At 33.2% G+C, this 22,252-nt stretch overlaps 2 protein-coding genes across 4 annotated transcripts in view; one reads left to right on the top strand and one right to left on the bottom strand.

Annotated features, from left to right (window-relative positions):
- LOC122571934 (UBA-like domain-containing protein 2) overlaps positions 1–22,252 on the bottom strand; it is a 90,574-nt gene that overhangs the window by 36,156 nt on the left and 32,166 nt on the right. The gene's annotated exons all lie outside the window — the stretch shown is intronic.
- On the top strand, positions 12,843–21,682 carry LOC122571933. 2 transcript variants are annotated; one of them, XM_043736292.1, is made up of 3 exons: positions 12,843–13,366; positions 14,975–15,424; positions 20,967–21,682. In XM_043736292.1, the coding sequence occupies exons 2-3, from the start codon at positions 15,093–15,095 to the stop codon at positions 21,112–21,114; spliced, it is 480 nt and encodes a 159-aa protein (XP_043592227.1). In that variant the 5' UTR covers positions 12,843–13,366; positions 14,975–15,092; the 3' UTR covers positions 21,115–21,682. The 2 variants fall into 2 exon arrangements, with proteins under 2 accessions (XP_043592227.1, XP_043592228.1); XM_043736293.1 differs by lacking the exon at positions 12,843–13,366 and having other exon boundaries at positions 13,529–15,424.

The following is a 22,252-nucleotide window of genomic DNA, read 5'->3' on the forward strand; positions in this document are numbered from 1 at the left end:
GATAATATTTTTCATTATCTTGACTGTACTCCTCCTGTCTTCGCTGCTCCTTCATTTCTTCTATGTCCATACTTTGATTAATGTTAACTTGTTGTTGTTGCTTTAGGGCTGGTAAATCTACCGACCTACTTATATAATATCTTTCACCTTTTGTTGCAATTTTAATTGCTGGTATCTGTTGCTGCATTGTTAGGCTTCTTTTCACTATCACTGATCGCTAATTTTAATTAGCACTAAGGAAATTCACAGATCACTACCCCGGAGCACACGTCTGTTTACTTCGGTTGCCCGGGCAGAACTGAAATACGAATAAATGTGTACGAATAAGTGGAACGAATAAATGGATCGAGCGAATGGTAGTAAAATAAGTACTACGAATCATGTAAAAAGTTTACCAATGGTAAGATTGGCGCATGAGTTATAAGTAATATATATATTAGTTTAATATATATAATTTATACATATTAGTTTAAAAAAAAAGGGAGCCACGTTCATTTACTTAGCTGTTTAATGTGACCAAGGAAACCGAAGTCTCGGATCTCGACCTTTTAACATTTGCTCGGCGACTGACTAAAACCGATCATCAACGATTTGATGTTGAGGAATGTTTAGATTATCGGCGCTCGGACCGCCGCGAACACCGATGACTGACATGGGTCTTTAAATCTTTAACTGCCACGCCGAAATCACTTGTTTCGCTCAGGACGTCACGGGAGTATTTTTATTATTCAAAGCATATAATGGCAAAATAATAATAAATTGATGATGTAAGACAACATTCCTCCCCAATGGACCGTTTATCTTATTGATGGTTACGGGTGACCACCGTAGCGCCTTGGTAACAATTGATAGCTTCATTTATTTCAACAAACCAATCGCATTCGTTATTTCGTCGTAAGCAAAACGTACAGAATATATTGTTGAAACGTGTAGAAGATATTACTAAACAGTATTATTTTCTAAGCTGTGTTTATAATAATATTCGTAGATTACCCTTCAAAGATATGGATGCAAACACAGTGAACCGTTAGATGCAAGATTTGTTCTCATTTTTTTTTATTGATGTTTTAATAAAAATGTTTAATTGTTCAATAGGGCACTTTTTATTTCAAAGTATCTTCTACTTATCGGTTATATTCAAAATGCCCTAACTGTCAATTTTCATTTAATTTTTACAATTGCAAGAAGTTCAAGCGCTTCGGTCAAAAATGATCACCGTGGCGTCACAGGAGGAACCGTGGCTAGTCATATATGACCAACGTGGCAGTCAAAGTGTTAAGAGAGGTTTCCACGTTTTATGGGCTACGTATGTATAACATTTAGAAAATATTAAAAAATATACATATCGTTTTTATTATAATATACATAAAAACTGTTATAAAGAAAATTCTGTGAAAGCCAGTCCATTTTCACTTGTTAGCATCTTCGGAAAATAAATGATGTTTTTTATTTTAGATAGTTTCGTTGCTTATATCAACAGGTTGTTCTTGTGTACATTTTAAATTTCTAATAAATCCTTAAATCTTTTATTTTTCATTTTTGTTATTACGATTATTAAATACTACGTAGGTTTTTTTATAATTAAAGTAATATTACTTTGTTGTTGTTATTTGCTGTAATTTGCTGTAATTTCGTAAATATGGGTAGGTATAAAACAGGGGTTTTTCACACGATTGGTAGGTGTTTCACGATATGACAGTATCTATTTTCAGAATTGTTCTCGTTTCGATCGTGCCTCGATATTAAATGTATGATCCTGACAGGGACATGTCAGCTGAGGCTTTCGATGCTCCAAGAAACGACGAATACGAAGGCTGGGTACACGTCGATTTCACAGACCAAAAAAATATACAACCATGTTACTGATGATATATGTAAAAATAAAATTTGAATAAAAATGTGTGTTCTACCATTTCACTGTCTCTTTTTTGTTTTTAACATCATTCATCGATTTAGATGGAAAAATCCAATTAAATAAATGGTCAGTACCGAACAACAATTTTTCGTTTCCTAGAAATTACAATATTTTTACTCTTGCAAATTACCAATTATTATCATTGAATTTCACGAAATTAATTATAATTAATTTTGTTCCTTCTTTTATTAGCTTCCACTTTTACTATAAATTTACTTTTTAACCCTTTCGCTACGGCAGTGTGCTCCGTCGGAGTGACGCCGCTGTACGGGCCACTGTGCCGCAGGAATAGCGCTACTGAACGGAGCACTACGACGGAAAGCGTGCACATGTTGCGCGTAGGTAAACTGGTGTTCGGACTTGCATCTTTCGGTGCAGCCTCGTCATTATCCGGATCGTACGATTCTTTAAGTGTTATACAACAACGTATTTGGAGATTCTGCAATTATTATCAATAAAAATATATTTAAAAATTAAAGATTACACTTTACAATAACAAATTAAAATTCTCAATAATTTAATTCACAGTGATATATTTCGAAGCAGGGAATGACACACGATCCCACATTACAGTTTTTACATTCATACGCAGTTTCGCGTACAAAAATCGCGGAGCTCATGGTCAAGTGGTATCCCGCGGAAGTCGTCTATAGGCGACGCTCGTACACACGGGTCATCTCGCGGATGTCGTCTATAGGCGGCACTCGTCCGCGCAAGTCGTCACGCGGATGTCGTCTATAGACGACGCTCGTAGCGAAAGGGTTAAATGTTGATTTCTACCGACTCTAGTCCGAAATATAACAAAAAAGTTTACGGTCGATACTGTACGACTCTCCCCCTAATAGATGGACGCACGAAGATTGTACCAGCTAGGGAACAGAACTTAATCATTTTTGATGTCATCGTTGTTAATTTAGATCAGAGGCAATATTGTATAACGTGTACGGTTTTACCCACCACATCGGGCAAAATCGAAAAAACAGAGATTTCGTTTTGTTGTTACTTCAAGTATTAACATGGAATTATTTAATATTATTTTATATTTACATTATTATATTTAATTTTATCTTTGTCTTTTCTTCATTATGAAAGTATAACTAACAGATACAGTTCGGCTTATGAAAATTTTTTTATTAACTACAAAGTTAAAAGCTTCCAAAGCTAAATATGTGTTTCGCACAGGTTTTCCATACATTTTGTATACAGAGTGGGTCACTGCTTTTGCATTTATTTTCCTTGTCTTTCATATGATATGCTTTACAAACTAAAAGTTCAAATATCTGCTAAATTAATAGCTTTTCGATATATGCAGGTTAATAACTTTTCATGAAGAACGTAAAGCTGCATCGGTGAACGTACTAAAAGGATATATGACTCCCTTTAAAAACACACAATTGAGCTACATGTCACTTCCACGTGCCTGCCTACAGAAAACCTAATAACATCAAAACGGCTCCCATCGAAATTCGTTTGATTTTTATCCGAGATATTTTCCGATACAGTTAATATCGGGTTGGTAACTAAGTGATTGTGGATTTTGTCCATACCACCTAATGACAAAATCCGCAATTACTTAGTTGCCAACCCAATAGTATGGAAAATATTTCGACTTAAACTCTCAAGTGACCCACTCGGTGTAAATTGTATAAATCAAATACAAAACTAATTAAATTTTGTATCGTATGTCGTCCACGTCGTGATTTCATCTTCGTATAACGTTAGAACGCTGTCGTAAGATGTTCATGCATGAACTCGATGTTTACCTCATATTGTTAGTCGCATAATGATATTTCCAAGGTATAGAAAAAAAGTAGATCACAACACGAATGACATAGATATTTGCGGCTTGAATATCAGCTACATACTGTACATGTATGACAAACAAGCGTATTATTTAAAAGCGGTTTAACAGGTTCGGAGATAAACAGCGAAACGAAAGGTTAATGAAGGTTAATTAAGACACGATGTACAATAATAACAATGGATACGTTGCATGTTAATTGAAAATGATTTGCAGAAGGTTGAGACATTATCGAGATGCTGAACATTCGATAGAAAATAATTTCCTTATATTCGAAGAAGCTGAAGCCGACGAATAAATACGCAGTTTGTATTTCATGTAAATTAATGGAAAATAATTCACCGTACTGAATTACTGATAGTTCGCGTAACATTGTCGTTGTTTCGTTGAAACAAAAAACGAAGTCGTTGGACGTCACTAATTTTCAACTGACCAACAACGAGGAACAAAACGTTACAATACGATTATTTGTGAAACTACGTATATGTTTCAAAAATGTGACTCAAAAATGTGAGCATCGTTTACGGCAAGGTGATCGTATCGAACGTTTCATTCAAAATAAGTGAGATTTAGTACGAAGCGAATAATTTAGCGTTAAGCCGATAATTGTCAAACAATAAAATAACGCGTAAAAATTGTCTTGTCAGGGTAAAGAAAGAAATATTGGGCTGGCAACTAAGTGATTGCAGATTTTGCCATTAGGTGATATTGACAAAATCCGCAATCACTTAGTTGCCAGCCCAATATATTCCATTTAGACGTTATATAGAGATATTCAATATAAAATACGATTATGTACAATAGTGTCGTTTGTCAAAATCGATTAGACAGCTTCAAACAAGCAAGCAATCTATGTGTTACAAATTTAAAATCAATATTTTTTGTAGCAATTCAAAGAGACAATAGTTTTGACAAATTATCCTTTAGCCTGTTGGAGAAGTCGATAGGGATTTCTATTTCTCTATTTCTATTTATTATGAATAATCTGCCATATTCGTATTTGGAAAAAATTAAAATTCAACTAATTGAAATCGATGTGCCATTGACTTTAATTTTATGATTGCAAAAGTTCCGAGTTAATAAACGAAGAATACATTTTTATTGAAAAAAATATCTAAGTGATCGTCAGATCGGAATTCTTCGAAAGTTATTTCAATTGATTGAACTATCTGTATAATTTACGACGAACTAAGATAATTGTTGGAAATAGGGCGAACCTCACCGATTTCGACCACCTTAAAGTATGTTGTCGAATATATGTCGATTTTTTTTTTATTATTATTTAATTTGTACTTTACAATTTGTCCAGCTGGACATTCGGTAAATTTTTCTAGCTTAATTGCTAAATAACATGTGGATGGCTACCGCCAGCAGGATACCATTTTCAAGTTTGACTATTTTATTTCTTTAGTGAGGTCAGTGGGGTGTTTTCTTTTTAGTCTTCTTTCTATGAGAGTTTTGCTGAACTACCTTTTCTTATATGCACAAACGAATTCGATTTTCAAGTTATAAAGTAATTTACGTTTTTAATAATAATATACGTATTATTCGGAATAACATATGAAAATAATATGATTTTATATTATGTTATCGTTATATCGTTTTAGTCTAATATTACGTATTATTTTATTACAAAGTTAACAGTATGATGAAATAAATGATTTAAGAGGAACGCGTGTCAAGATGAAGCCTGTAATCATTTTCGCGTGCAACGATCATTTTCAACATATCTGTCTGCTTTATTCTGCGCGACAGCTAGTAGTAAGACTGTATGTAAGTATATCGGTCGCTTAATCAAAGCCAAACGGACTTCGCTGCTTTAAACCTGTCATTCATCGAAGGAAATGAAATTTAATATTCATTAGCTGCATTTGCAACACCGTTAACTTGTTTTGCCAAGTTAAGGAGAAGTAGTTCATAGAAGATAGCAAAGTTGAGCAAACAGTTGTAAAACTGCAAATATAGTTTTCCACTGCAGAATTATTTCTACCGTGTCTAACTAACTTCGTTATATATTTTAGCGCTTTAAACAAGTCACTGATCAAATTAGGTATTGATTAACCGTTAAGACGTATCGTCGTCCTAGTTCTTAACTTTCACGACACTATATTTCAAAGAAAGAAAGAAAAAAAAATGTAACTAATCAATGCACGTGTAAGACGTCTCATTTGTACAGAGAATACAAATCCACGACGATACGAAAATTCTGCTTCTACGAAAGCAACAAATATTCGGCTCGCGCAATAACCAGTCGTTTAAAACATTGTAATAATTGTTGTATTACGTACTTTATCGTACGTATACGCTCAAGTATGTAATACCGAATATATTCGTTAATTGTACTAATTTATGTAAATTAATTGTGCCAATGATTATTAGTCGATGCGACGGTAAATAAATGAAATATTCGGTTCTTCCAAATTCTAACTCCGCAACGCAATAATTTAATAACAAAACGATAAGGAAACTTTAAACTCAGTTTTCTCGGTTGACGAACTAGAGGAGATAAAACAGTTAAGAATTAGAGCGACGACATGTTATAACTATAACAAACTGTTCCACCACGATCGAACGCTATAATTAAATAATTCGTTTGCTCGTTTGATTTCTATAGTGATAAAAATAATTCCTTTAATAATAATCTCGCAGCCTGTGATCCGAAGATTAATCATTCTAAATACTTTGTTACAAAATCTTGGTCATGAGCTAGCAAAATTTCGAACTAATTAATTTAGACCGGTGATACAACGTGTAGAAACTAAATAAATCAATTTTGTATCGCTTTTATACTTGTGTTTTTCATCTTTTCGTTCAAGTTTTCCTATTTAAATCTCTAAATACGAGTAGATACAGTGGCTCTTACTTTCCAATGAAACATTTTTTGAGCAGGTTCTACGCTTTGTTTTAACAGCATCAAATGTTGACACTTATTTGCGGGTTGCTGGTTCTTACGCGTTTATAGGAAACGTGAAAGCGCAAAATAGCAGACAATGCATCGTAATACGAAATATCCAAAATATAGCGCTTTTTAAATTTAATATTTAATTAATTAGTGTATGTAAATGCTACAATAAATACAATTTTTTATATCCAATATTTTTTACAGTCTCTGTATATGTAATTGAACGTATGATAAAATGAATTGATAATATAACGAACGAGATTCCAGAACTACTTGGTCCCTGCTAGCATACTCCGCCGTGTTTAGAAAATGTTATTGACCCTAATTCTAAAATCTTTTTGCGACTACGGTCAATTAGAAACACCAGCACGCTTTTGCAGCGAAATTTTTTGAAGCTAAAGGTTCTTGGTTTCGCACGAAGTTACTATGGTGGATGATTTAACGTGTTGGTTTATACAATAACGAGACAAGTTGATACTTGGTACTGTCAAATGTATTTAAAATTATTCTAAGTACAGAATCCAGTACAGAGTTAGTCGTAATCGTCGCTCGTTCGATGCTACTCGTTGTAAGGATACCAAATAATAATTTTCTGGAGAGCATGATCGTCTATCTATACTAGTCGGGAGAATACCGGAAAGTTTGAATTTGATTCCGGTTGATGGTTGCACGTAGCGGCGATATTGTTTTGTCCGGAGTTTGTTTATTATTGCATTTCGTACATCGTAACGATGTTAATACTCCGAGGCAAAACAACAACATGAGTCACTCTCGATTCGAATCGTCTTATGACTTATGTGTCGTTACATTACGAATGTTTGGAAAATTCATGCAGCGATCTTCCTCCCATTTTTTGCGCTTCACAGATGAAAACAAAACAGGGAACAATTACCACATTATCAATGCCATATACCAATAGACTACAAAGATCTAGATACATAATGTAGGTTTGAATAAGCTGAGACGAATCGTATCAATAATTCATACGGCGTTAATAAGCGAACGTTACGTTATCTTAGAATTTATGGTGTCAATATAAGTTTTACATATTTCTTTTCTCTTAGCTTCGCTGCGATTCTCCAACTTGTTACGAGAAAGGATTTGAAGAAAGGATTTTTATTATCTTAAAACAATGTTAGCACACTGTCGATAGGAAGAATTATGCGTACAAAGCAACGTTTCGTTCATATTTCTGGCAAATTGAAGAAATTTTCTAATAATAGAAATTATTAACACGAGAAATCACACGATTTCTATGCATTTTCGAGAAATTTAAGAGCGTAGAAATGTACAGAGTGCGCGTAATAATCAAAAATATATAATACGTCCATAATATTTGATAGATGAAACAGATTTCCATCTGGCTTCCAATTCTTCATTTAGTTAGGTTCATAAAAATATAAAAATGCGTTAACATTCGCCGTCTGTAATAATAATTCTTTCATATCTTTGTCAAATGTAAGAAAGGTACGACTCGGTCGAAAATGGCCCAAAAGGCACAATACGCTTAATCACAAGAAATTAAAAAGTTTCCGAACGAATAATACTTCGGTTTAGTTAAATATTTGAATTTGAACACGTCTGTTATTAGACATATTACATATTCTGTCCGCAAAGTCGTGCTTGACTATTCTACTAACAGCAAGGGCTATTATTATCTTTACAGTCATCTGAGTTTGACGATTCAGGAACAGCGCCAGTTGCATTCTCGCGCTAACAATGTTGTGTCGTATTTAATAAAATATCGTCCACTAAATTAAGCTGACCAGCCGTGTACTGCATTTTCGATAGTCGTATTGCAAAATTCTTGTGTATTAATTTTGTACTATATATAGAATACTACGTACTGCTCTGCACTGTGTTTTACTATTCAGAAAGAACGATGATCGAACCGAGACAAAGATCGATACACTATTTGCACAATGTGTTTTAGTCGAACGAAATAAATTCAATTGAACGCACCGTCGTAATTTATCCGCAATGTGAACGTGAAAGAAGCAAATCAACGAGTCGATTTTACGAAATCAATAAAAATGGTAAAGAAATGGCACGGGCTGCAAATCCATGTTGCAGTGTACTGAAATTTTTGGAACTATATTTTGGCTGTATTTATTAATTATATTTACTTGTATATTTATTAATTATTTGTTAACTATATTTAGCTTATTTAAATGAATGCGATCGCTAATGGACCAAATGTTGCTGCCAATAAAACAGAGAAATTTTGAAACAGAGAGAAAAATTCGAGCACAATAATTATTTACGTATTTTAATATCTTTGTTATTCTATTATCATGTCCGATTCTATAGTTGTAAACTCGACTTTAAATAACAACAATAAATACACTGTCAGCCGTCACGAAGTCTGTAAATGTCTTGCGAAGAGAATTTTTTAAATATCTCTATTTTAATGAAAGAGACGGTATTTTAAAATTTTTTCATCGATTTCATATTATTATCGAATCTTCGTAATTAACCACGGAACATGAATTTTCGAAGAAAGTACCATCTTTGTGCGAATGAATTGCAGCGTTTGTGGCTGTTAACGTGAAAGCTTGCGTTGTATTTAAACGTTAATGCTTGTAATTGGTGTCATTATTTTTTCAGATCCACGAGAGTTTGAAGCTAAATTACTTCTTTTTAATTAATGTTCGGAATATAAGATTATTTATAAAACATGGAATAAGATATAAGATACGAATGAGATAAAAATGTGTGAGATAAAAATCGATTTCAGAAACCACATTGATCGGCTGATCATCTTTTAAATTTCTCTTAGACTTTATTATTATTTATGTTATTTTATAACACGATAAGTCATTTCTTTCTTGAGAATCGAACGTTGATCTTGCTTTAATGATATTGAGAAACTGATAAAACTTAGAGTCCATCGGCTTAATCACACGGCTAATCGTTCAGAATTAAAGAACGTCGCTCGAATCTAATTCAAACTGGTACGATTCTTAGCAAGTACATGCATATAGATACAACTTGTGAAATCTTGTTTTTAAGTTTCATAGCCACAAAATGTGGAAAGACATTGCCCATCGAGGTTCTAGAACGAAGAAGAGTATCAAATATATATCCAATATAAATAATATAAATAATAAATATATATCTAATATCAAAGAATTGATTTAAAAGCAGAAAGTTTGTTACAACGTAAAAAAAGATGGTCGAAAATAGTATTTCACAGTCTAACCATCTACGTAAATAATTCCTTCCCGAAGACTTACACGAACATGTCGCAATGATAATTACGTTTCAAGTTTTTCCTTCTATCTTGTTGATTCAGTTTACGTAGTTTCCTATTAAGACTTTTCATTCATCGGAAACTGACCGATCTACTAGGAAACATCTGGGCATACGAAGAAACTGAATTGAAAAGAAGAAATAATGGATGCGAATGTATTCTTCTGATGAAATATTAATTAATTCGCTGAACGAATTGATTGAACAGCGCAATACGAAGGCGATAAATAGCAGCAAAAACTGAATTCAAATCTTTCCCGTTTATAGATTTCTTTATTTGTCACTTCGTTAGAAGTAGATGCGCGTTCACTGCGATATTTTATGCAACGATTACGTGAAACGGAAAATTTTCCTCGAAATTCTTACACATAGATTAGTTTTCCTAAGCTTAAAGCGTAAATCGTTTAACGTTAGGTCTAGAAACCTGCAATGTGTGACTAAATATATGATACGCAGTCAGAATCAAACTTATATAACGAGAATAAATAAAAATATACGCACATGCAACGTTGTTTTTCAATGAAATGTTTCTCTTCTTTGTAATTACAATTTACAAAATTGTAACTTGTTTTTTTTTGCAGAACATTTGTCGTTACAATCTAACGAGACGAATTACACGTTTCACGGGAAAGATATTTACAAAAATACGGAAGTTTCACAAATATACGGACAACAGATAAAAAGTGACCTCTATTTACTATTGCGAATGCAATGAGCGATAAATAAGAGAAAAATTCTCAAAAAAAAGTGCTCGTGAAGAGTCTAAGCATTGATCGAAATCAGGAAAGAAAATCACGATATTGTCTGCGCGAAATTCGTTCGTTTTGTATATAATATCAGTTATATAATATAATTATAATAAAAATAATAAATTATAGTAATATAATATAATATCAGTTTGTGAATACCACGTAATTCACGGGGAAGAAAAAAAAGAAGAAAAAAGTGAAGAAAGTAAGAATAAATGCATTTGTTTGAGCAAGCGCGAACGAGTAATCCTGTTTGCAGAAAGAAGAAATGAGTTTGAACCAGTTGACGCTAGAAACCGTAACGGGTTGACATGACACGTATTCGACTCGCCATCGCACCTTGACCTTAATTTTCCACGTTTCGCCCAGAACTTCTTCTCCTAGAATCTCGCTTCAAATATGAATTATTATTTTTAGTGCCTTGTTTTGAGTACAGCTTGTCCGTATTATTCGCTATGATTCATACGCTTGTTCTTACGAAATTCGCGCCCCTATTACGGCGAACGCATGGAATTATCTTTTCGTGCGGCGATGTATTATTTCTATCGCAACATTGATAAAGTAGTCTTTTTAAATTTGGATAAGACATCGTGCAACAGATGTGTACCTTGGGCCAACCGACGTTTGCTTAACACCGATAACATCTGATATCCGTGACGCGTAAGAAATATTTGTTGTGAAACAGTTGTTTGTTGAACGTACACTACATACCGCGTAGAAGTGTTTTGGATGCTTAATTCGTTTCCACAGAATTTACATATATTACGATTCCGTTATACGTTTACAGAAAGAGAGATTTCTAATTATTTTGCTATTGTTGTAGTTACGGTCAATCACAAAAGACTGCATAATGCACATCCCTTACATGTAAAATATTATGATATAAAACAACTCGAAGAATTTTTTTGACACATATATACTTCCTACACTTATATATACAATGATGAGCAAAAGTGTAAACGCACTCCGCTGATTTTATGTAAAAGGCGATACTACGACTAATTTTTCAAGTGATCGATAAAGATTAGGTAACAGTAACTACAGGCTACGTCTGATTAACGAAATGTAATAGTTCATTTTCACTAACATTAATAATGTACAGAATATTTTATAATAATTGTGTTTTGAAACAATGTTTACAGTTTTGCACGTTTCGTCAAATTGCAGAAAAATGTGGTGTCAGTCATACGATAGTTGCAAGAATAAGAAAAAAGTATGTAAAGCAGCACGTGAAACTGCACACTGTATTCGGTCGGATAGTTACAAAATACCAAAAATTGCTGCTCAGGAAATCGAAATAAGTGCTAGCGAATGGACCATTCGTCGCTCTTTAAAGAGAATTGGTTTACGAGCGAAGGAAAAAGAAAGTAAAGCAGCTCTTTCAAACAAAAATATTAAATTACGAAAACAATTTGTTGACACCTGCAAAGAGTGGACGACCGAAGATTGGAAAAGAGTTATATGGAGTGACGAAACAAAAATTAACAGATTCGAATCCAACGGAAGGTGCTGGTATTGGACTCATCCGAGAATAATGATCAACCAGGTGGTATAAAACAAACTATGAAGTTTGGAGGTGGCTCAATTATGTGTTGGGGTTGCTTTACTCACAGAGGTGTTGGTCCCTTAGTTCGAATCGAAGGTATAATGCGAAAAGAGCATTATTTGACCATTCTACAAAGTAATTTGCCTTCTATAGTTAATTCTATTGGATATAATGAACGTGAAGTAGTATTTCAACAAGACGGGGATCCTAAGCATATTGCAAAAATAGTTAAAACCTGGCTAAAAAGTCAAAATTTTTCTGTGATGAAGTGGCCAGCACAAAGTCCAAATATGAATTCGGTCGAAAATTTGTGGTCTATTTTGAAAAGAAGGCTGGCAAAATATAACAATTCACCTTTAGGTGTTTATGAATTATGGAAAAGAACGCAACAGGAATTGTACAATATTGAACCACGAATAATTAAAAATTTAATTGACAGTATGCCTCGTAGATTAAAAGCATTAAAAAAAAGTAAAGGAAAGTGGACGAAATATTAGGTTGAAACCTTAATTCGACGAGTATAATTAAAGTGCAAAACTGTAAACATGATTTGAGATGTCCATTTTTGTAAAATGTTCTGTACATTATTAATGTTAATGAAAATGAACTATTACATTTCGTTAATCAGATGCAGCTTGTAGTTACTGTTACCTAATCTTTACCGATCACTTGAAAAATTAGTCGTATTATCGCCTTTTATATAAAATTAGCGAAGTGTGTTTACACTTTTTATATTTAAAAAAAGTTAAAAAAGACATATATATCTGTAACTTTACGCGATACAAATCATCATTAATAATTTTCATTGCGTCAAACGTAAAACACTACACGAAAGATTTGAAGAAAAAAAAAGATATTTCAATGCCGGTTGATGTCGGTTGAAGGTTGAAGAAAGGAGAAATATTTATTTTTTCTGTTGATTTCAAAGGGCAAGCTAGAAAAACTTGAATCCCCAGAGATAGCAAATATCTGGCTTGTATGGTAAACTGCGTGAAGTTCCGAGTACAACGTTATCGTTCAGCCTTCTGTAATGCTTAATGAATCGTCAAGGAAACGCATGTAACCGGAGAGTTTGTGGTGAAATCACGGAGCTTACAAAATATAAGCAACTCTTTATCGATTAGGTTAGCAACCGTGGCACAAGCGTGTGGCATGTACAGCAACGCTCGTATAGTATCTGGAATATTTTGGTACATTTCTGGTAATATGTAGTATGAATATTACAGTATATACTACAGACTATAATACTACTTAGAATATATTGCAGAAGTATATATGAAGATTTTAAAGATTTTAATGTTGTGGCTGATACATAATTATAAATTTCTAATTTCTAATTCTTATCTTCCAACTATTGATATATTTGATTATTCGGCATAAAAATATTTGTAATTCCAAATATCCAGTATTGTAAATATATATTAACCAAATTTAAAATTCTGCGAATGGTATTAATGAATCTTTGAACAATAAAAATATAAATTTTTCAAAAAAATAGGCAAACTAGAAAAATTTGCCATCTCGTTAGAATTTTACAAGAGTGTTCTTTACTCTTTTTTTTCGTCAAGTGCACTCATCATCGCTCTTAAGAATAATTACGCACACAGGTGCACGCGTTCAAAATAAAACACTTAAAGGGTTAATAAACCTCAATATTCAATGGGGCTATATTTAACGTTTATTGTACGCTTAACTTGATTATTCGTATCATATACTAAGTTTTTACTAAATATATAGTTGCGATAGACATCATGTCACTTTTATATACATTTTCAAATTTGACCGTATAATTACGACTCATTCCGGTCTCATGACAGTGCTGATGAAGTTACGTTCTCATTACGGTGCTAATAAGACTTCAAAATGTTTTATATAACACGCGCGGTAAAACCTCGTTTATCCGCAGCTTGTTTATACGAACAAATTAATTCTGAGCCTCTTTAAGCACAGACCGTCACGTAACCGCAACGTCATGTACCGGTCGGTGACGAATAGTGTGAACGGTCTCATTTAAAACGTATGTTTCAATGTTTTGTCGTGACGTTGCCGTTACGTAACGGTCCGCGCCTTATAGCGTAAATTGACCTTTATTCCTATAATAGAAATATTTATATACACGCGATTATTTGTCCTTCTTCAAAATAAATTCTATCTGTCAGAGGAGGAACAATCGAAATTCCAACACCTGAAGGGCACTGTCCACGAGACGTCGCTTCGTACAAGTTTGTTTGTAGTCTATTAAAACGTGACGATACGTCTATGAGCGATGTTGAGTCTACGAGGCGTACAGTAAGATATATTCTGTCTTATTATTAAAACGTCTAACAACCAGCAAGGCGCCTTCATCCTAAATTATAGTTACGTACGTCTCGCTACTGACGATCTTAAGCTAAGTTCACACTGGCAGACGATTGAAGAATGCTTGTAGAAAACACTGTGTGAGCGCCAACATTGAAGAAACTGTATCTTTTATCGGAAAGTTTATTCTACGTACTAACGAGATATACTAACGTGGTATAGAATTTAAATGCAATTTTCCTTTCTAAATAGTTATCAATGATGCTGGAAGACGATGTCACAATAAAAATATTAAAGTATTAAGCACCAATAAACATTAGTTGATTGTTTCTTGGCTTTTGTCTATATCGTCTGCCTAAATGAATGAAATATTGAGCTTTCTTTACAAATAAGGGGCACTTTTGGCACATATGGGCTTTTCTATAGACTTTTCTTTTTCACGAATTTCGGTAGCATTAATTTGTATAAGGTTTCTTCTCCTCCTGAAAAACTAGTTTCTTCGCATTTACAGAGCGTTTGCTCATCAGTTGCTGGCAGACACGTGTCGCAGACGAACAGCATCTTTCCTGCAAAATCCACGGACGACGGGAGACAATATTTAAGCGGAAAGACAGCTCGCGGATAAAACCATGTCCACACCGACTGACAATTATCGGCAGACATGCGTCAGGGAGAATCCCAATAAAATGCACGTCCGCAGTCAAGTATTTTATTTTCCACTGAGATGGAAGACACGGGAGACGCTTGCGGGCAAAAACTCTCAGGAAAAGTGTGCATTTTACCTGGTTTGGGAAGCAACGATTCCGCTGTACGACGCTGAAATTTATGACACGGTACTTGATACGGTGACAAGAAACGGTGAAAGTAGAAAATTTGAAAATACACGTCATTTGTCGAAATCACTGCAAAGTCACGTAAAGAAGTCACGCGTCGTAAAGAATCGTTCGGAAATAGAGCAAAGGTGAACATTATTTTTATCTCAGAACCATACATTTTCTAATACGTTGATCGATCTCTCTTGAAATTCCCTATAAAAGTTTTATTATTATTATAATAAATTTTATTATAAAATGTATTACATAAAGTTATTACACTTTATGTTATATATGAAACACTTGTTAACACCAAAGAAACAAATTTTTCCAACAGTTGAAAAACACAAATAAAATTATTAGATTCTGGGTTTCTGTTAAATATTGATAACCAAACATACGTGTAATATTTTATGGTAGAAATCTTTCTCGTTGTTATAACATTACGATATTAATTATTTATATCTGATTCTAAAAGTGGGGATGTACGTATTTCGAAGTCAAAATTTCAAAAGTTTAAAGTACACTTTTTCATACAGAAGAGGGACCGATCGCTTCAGGCGATAGTCACATTTCTGCAAAGATACATTTCAATAATCCGTGTGTTCCATCTGTGGTGTACTTTCGACTAATCGACATCGAGGTATATCCGGATACCCGGTACAGTTTTAGCAGATAAATGTCGTCGCCTGTAGACAGTCTAGGTTACATTTTCTGGCGACCGTCGACGGATAATGTATACAGAGAGTGTCTATCGGTGTAGACGACACTTTAACGCCAGTCATCGTGACGAAAACGCATAGCGACGAAAATGGTACGCTGTTGTTTCGCGGACAGGTGCACATTACTTTACAATGAGCGTTGCATAGTAGCGTACTGTTAGCATCGATACGTCTAATATGAGTCTATGAAGATGATGAAGCGCGAACAGCAAGGCTAAATCCTCCGTACGAACGATTTGAACTAATAAGAAGACTGAAAGCATAGATATCCGAACTGCCTTGTTTTTCAATCAGTTTGGATAAGCGAGATTCTACTTGCGATATAAACAGATGTGCAAATGCTGTCGTGAGTCAGCGTATATTCGCATGTGGAATAACTTCCTGTCAATAATCATTCGCTCCTGCCTAGTCACAAAGTAGCACAGAGTAGCTTGAATACATACGTCTGTATACTTAACACTAGAACTATCGATAGTTAACACGAAGCTATTTCTACCAAAATCAGTTAAAATGACTGGTCTTTTAAAAAATACGTAATAACAGAATATTTTTATATTTATTGATTTATTACTTTTTTGCAGAAGCAATTCCATGTTATGTAGTACATTTTTGGTATTATTAATCCATCTGGGACCATGATCCCTAAACAAGGATTAACACACTTATAAAATTGTAGAACCAGTCATTTTGACTGGTGTGCATTTAGCGATCTAGCGATCGATCCGGAATTTTCCTGATAACTGATATCATCATATCGAATGATACGCAGTAAACATTTTAAAAACGTGTGGCAAGTTGTACAAAACGAGGAATCTGGTTAATTGGGGTTCGACAAACAGATTGCAGTACCCTTTTACATTTTGATAAGTACCAGTCATTTTGACTGGTATTGGTATAAATAGCCTTGATACAAAATTATTTTGAGTTTGAATACATAAAAAACAAAATAAAATTCATTATATTATTCTTTTAGCTATCGTTGCGAAAGTCATTACATCATTGCGGGAAAAAAATATAACATAAAGTAGGAATTTTAAAATAAAATTGTAAAACCAGTCAATTTGACTGGTGTGGTAATTCTAGAATGTTAACAAGCTAAAAAATTGTAAACTATTTTCTCGTATGAAGAAGCCTCCGATGTGACTTTTAATCTTTCGCGATTATTTTTTATTCTTGCAATTATTTCAAATTCTCATTCTATCTCGAAACACAAAACTCGCCTAACTTTGTTTGCATCACAAGCTTTGGTGGAATTTTCAGCAGTTAAAACCGAAGTTGTTCGATGGTTTCCTAGAACATCCGAGTCGCGTACGCTATTTGTTAAACTTTGAACTCTGCATAATCATCGCACGTTATTTTACATTAGTCGCGAGTTTCGCATCTTTTCCTTCGGATTCGCAATTATTTCCAAATACTTATCCACGTTGGAACTCTTATAGAACGACCGATGTACGAAAAGAGCTTTACAGCGAATGAGGAAGTTGTTCTACGTAGGTTCATTGTCAGCAGTTTTCAGTAATAATAACGAGGTATTATACTGGGTGTCCCACACGACTGGACATTCTAGAATGATGAAAGGTAGAACAGAATTTGATCAGGCAAAATGAAACGGTATCGTACAATGAGTGATGTAGCGTACGTGTCCGCTCCAAAAATAGTGACGTTCCGAATATTTTTAAATTTTCTTCTTCGAATAGAATTATAAATCGTTTTTTACACCGATCAATGGATCTTTGAATTGTCTATAAAAGATATTAAAGTATTTGGGTCGAAAATCGATTTAAAAGATATTTTAATCTTGTTTAATTAAGCAAATGACAAACGAGAAAAATCACAGGGCAATAGCCTTGTATTCTTTTTTTTTTTTTTTTTCTTTAATAGTGTCGGCTATAGGCGATAAATTAAAAGATGTAACAATTCTAATCGTAATAATTATTTGATTCGATCAATTTTTATCTGAGAAAGGCGCGTCTATATTTCTATATTGAACTCATAAAAACAAACGGTTACACACTAACCGAAAAAAAAGAATATCCATTCATACTAAATAAATTGCTATGTTTTTCTCCCATTCATATTACAGTCTATGTATTGGGTTGGCAACTAAGTGATTGTGGATTTTGTCAATACCACCTAATGACAAAACCCGCAATCACTTAATTGCCAACCCAATATGAAGAAATTTATCTTTAAAACGTTGTATAATTTTTCCTGTCACATGCTATACACGCGTGCTTACTTCTCATAATAATGCAAAGCCTAATTTTGGGTGAAATTAAAATTGAAATATATTTTAAACGTAATTTTAAAAATCGTAAAATTTCAAATATCTTTTCAAACGTAAGTATCCTAAATACTCTTTTTCTATGTACAGAGAATCAAAACTAGGACGTTGTTTATATTAATTTGATTAATAAATGTATGCACATCCGCGGTCTATTTGTCGTACATCTAATGTGTATAACTCGACAACAAATAGATAATGGCAAATCGAATCGACCTGAAAAAAATGTCAGACAACGATAATGAATAGTTTGATTCTTGATGAATGTAATCAGAGTAAGTTAATTTAATGATTATTGATTTCTCACTTCGTTTTCAATGATGTGATTTAAATACGATATACTATACTTGTAATGTAATTCACGTAGGAGTGATTAAAAATAACTTGAGGCGTTAAATGTTGGGACAAAAACAGATAGTTTTTATCCAATATCGCTATGCTTGTACTCCACAGCCTGTTAGTTTCCGCATATTTTTGTCACGAAATTATAATTATAATCCGCTCGTTTAAATAAAATAATATTCCTTTTTTCTTTTTTATTGAAGATTTGAAATCTCCATGTAGGTTTATCTCTACTGGTACGAATATATTTACATAGGTATATACGTATATTTGTTATTTATATTATTTCTTTAGGAATATATGAATATTCTAATGTTCGTTCGATGTTACGCCTTCAAGATAACAAGACTTATGTGAATTGCGCGTTATAAAATTGGTCAGAAATTCCGTATTATTAGTCCTTCGCCATCTTATTTGTTACGAAGTTTATTATAAATTTAAGATAAAGAAATTACGTTGTATAAATAAAATTCGTAGACAAATGAGTTTCGTACGACGTATATAAAACACGGTGCAATTCCGGAAGGCAAGCAATAAATAAAACTGTTATTTATTTAAACGAGAGTCAAGTTTGCCAAAATAGGAAAAAACATGTGCTCGAAGTTGGCGGATGTCAGAGGAAATAAATCTTACATTTCAATCGACTAATAAGCGATATTGTTCATGTTTTTCTAAAAAAGAAATCCTGTTCTGTACCTGAAGAAACCAAATAGTAAATTATAGACATATTACAGATATATTTACAATTAATTAATACAATTAATATGAATAGAATATTTATAAAAAGAAACGAAAAACAGTCGTCAAGAAGAAGTGACTGATTTTTATTTTAAAATAAATATTTGTTTTATTTGATCGTCTCGTGAAATACGATGCTTCTGAGAATCGTTTAACGTTTAATAATATCTATCGCCAATTTAACGCATTATTATACAGGACGTACAACGTGCGCAAAGTTTGAGCCAAATCGATGAGTCGAATGTTGCGCACTTCCCTCGCGTTACGTGACGATGCACAAAAACGTACTAAACCATCGTCATGCATAAGCCGTGTATGAAATCACTGATTAGAAGGTGTCTTGTAAAGATAGCGGTAAATCAATTAATAATCTACGTACATCTACTGCGGCTACGCTTATTTTTAGACTCCGAATTTTTATGCATTTAGAGGAAATTTGAGGACACGATAATACACACAATGCGCGTAACGCGCAGAAACGTATAAATAAATGCAAAATATAGTTACTTGCTATAATATTTAGTAAATAAAACAACTGCCTATCCAGATTCCACTTTTAAAATTATACTTGTACGTTATATGCGTTTCTAAATTATATCATATTTATAGTTCTATTCGTGTACATATGAATTTGCATAAAAATCAGATATTTTTTCATTGCGAAATGAACAATTTTTCGTAACAACAAAAAAAGAAGCATTAAGTAACGCATTAAGCTACATTGTATATAACAATATAACAATGTATATAACGCACAACAGTATGTTATACGTTATTCGTTAACATGAAGAGCCAACGTTGCGTTAATTTCAACAATGTAAATGATTTATATGAATATGAGAAAAAGTGCGCAAACTCAATGTAATATATTTATTTTGTATGAAATTTATAAAAGCATCAATATGCATAAAATGATGCTATTAGTTTGAACATATTAACATCAATATCTTGTTCATCTTGTTGCAATTTTAATATATAAGTAGCTATTCTGCAACTACTTATTAGAGAAAAGTAGACTTGAGGATGTAAAACTCAAAGGTTCTCGACGTCTGAAAGGAAAAACAAGCTATCAATAAATAATAATACAGTATAATACCTCGCAAAAATTAAGTGTTATGGTCTGATACATATATTTTTTTCAACCTTTTCTATCAACGATTACAGCTTCTAAGTGAGAATATATAAAATTCGCGTAGTGATCAACGCGTTAATGGATTGAGCGTAATTTCCAACTTTCAAGTAGCAGTTTATTGCTCCTCCTATCTACAACATTTCCTCTTTACAACACTATAAAACAAAACTCCATATAAAATAGAGAGCAAGAAGTACGCCTTACATAAACTTTACGCAATGCAAAATCAGATACGATTAACCGAAAGAGCCAAAATAACTTTGGCGGTACATGGAAAAAACTCAAACCTAGTAATATAATAAAAAGCAGATAAAACGTGGCCAACATATTCTACGAATAAGTTGCGAAAAATAATATCGTAAAAACACTGACTCGCGTGAACGCTTGGTTAAAAAATCAATACGAAAATACGAAATAATTGAATAATACCGAGAAGCAAGAATAATAATAAGTTTGGTTGTGCTGTTTGATAGAATGGTTAAACGAACATTAACCTCAATGATGGACAGCTTGAAGAGGATCGATTCCTTGGCCCCCGCGATCGCCAGACATCACGCCACATCACGTCATTTTTATTCATGGGGAACTCCGAGGGAAAAAATTTTGCGAGGCAAGAATTAATATACCTCAGGTCTTAACCCCGCTATGTTCTTTCCATCTTTCTCGACCAATTATATTTTAACAGCGTGAAAAATATCATCACAGTTTGTACAAGATATGAGAAAGTTTCAGTTTTCCGAGAAACGTTCCCTTAAAATATTCAAAATTTGTCCTTGACTGTTAAAATCGGAGTAAGTTCAAAATATAAAAATTTGGAAATTGTATGAAAGAGTTAATAATAAAGAATTTGTAGTACACTCATGAGATAAACCTGCGGTAAATATCGTTAACCTATTTTCATGTTTCATATAGCGAAAAATCAGTTCGTTATTTCATCATCAGTTCTGTATTGTATTTACAAACGTTTTATAGCTGTTAGTAAAACATTTATATGCTTGTTTATACATAAATATATGTTCTTATTTTTACTTGTAGAATGTCAAAATTGAGCCACCTTATATATCTGATTTAAATCATCAAAAAATCCTATTGTCCTACTTCTTTTTGAACCTGATTGGGAACGAAAATATGTGATTATTTATAAATATAGGTAATGAAATGTAAACTGCGACTTGTTTGCATATTTCCCATGTGTGTTCTGCTTGTTTTTAATTCCTCATAAATGCATAAATATCCACAGTTTGATAATTGCACGATCCAAGAGCTTTTGTAAAAGTAACTTCGAGGAGAAAATAAAAAAAAAATTAATAAACGAGAATCCATCTTTGTCGTTTTTAATTTCCTAAAAAGGATCAGTGCGCAATTTGCAAACGATTTTGTACCAACACCGATAAAAGTAAATGCGAAAAGTATTTATTGAATTATCAAGTACCATTCAATTTTTAAAACCGTTTCTCTCGGGAACGCTAAAAGTGGACATAGGATATTCGTTGCAGCAAGCCATCGACGTATTATTGGAAATCGATAAAAGTAGCCGACAATTTACCAACTGGTATCTATCTATAGCATGATGCAGATGTTCGATACATTTTCCGATTATGTACTTGAACCGGTGCGAAGAAAATAGCGATTCATAACCGCGCCCAAAACAGCAGTGAGGTAAATGAAAATAGGAGAAAATACTGAAATATATATAAAAGATTGGCATTGTGGGCGCTCAACGAAAAGCAACAAACAAATGGCTAACATGGCCGTTTAC

Source organism: Bombus pyrosoma, linkage group LG10 (assembly GCF_014825855.1).
Source record: "Bombus pyrosoma isolate SC7728 linkage group LG10, ASM1482585v1, whole genome shotgun sequence".
NCBI classification, from domain to species: domain Eukaryota; kingdom Metazoa; phylum Arthropoda; class Insecta; order Hymenoptera; family Apidae; genus Bombus; species Bombus pyrosoma.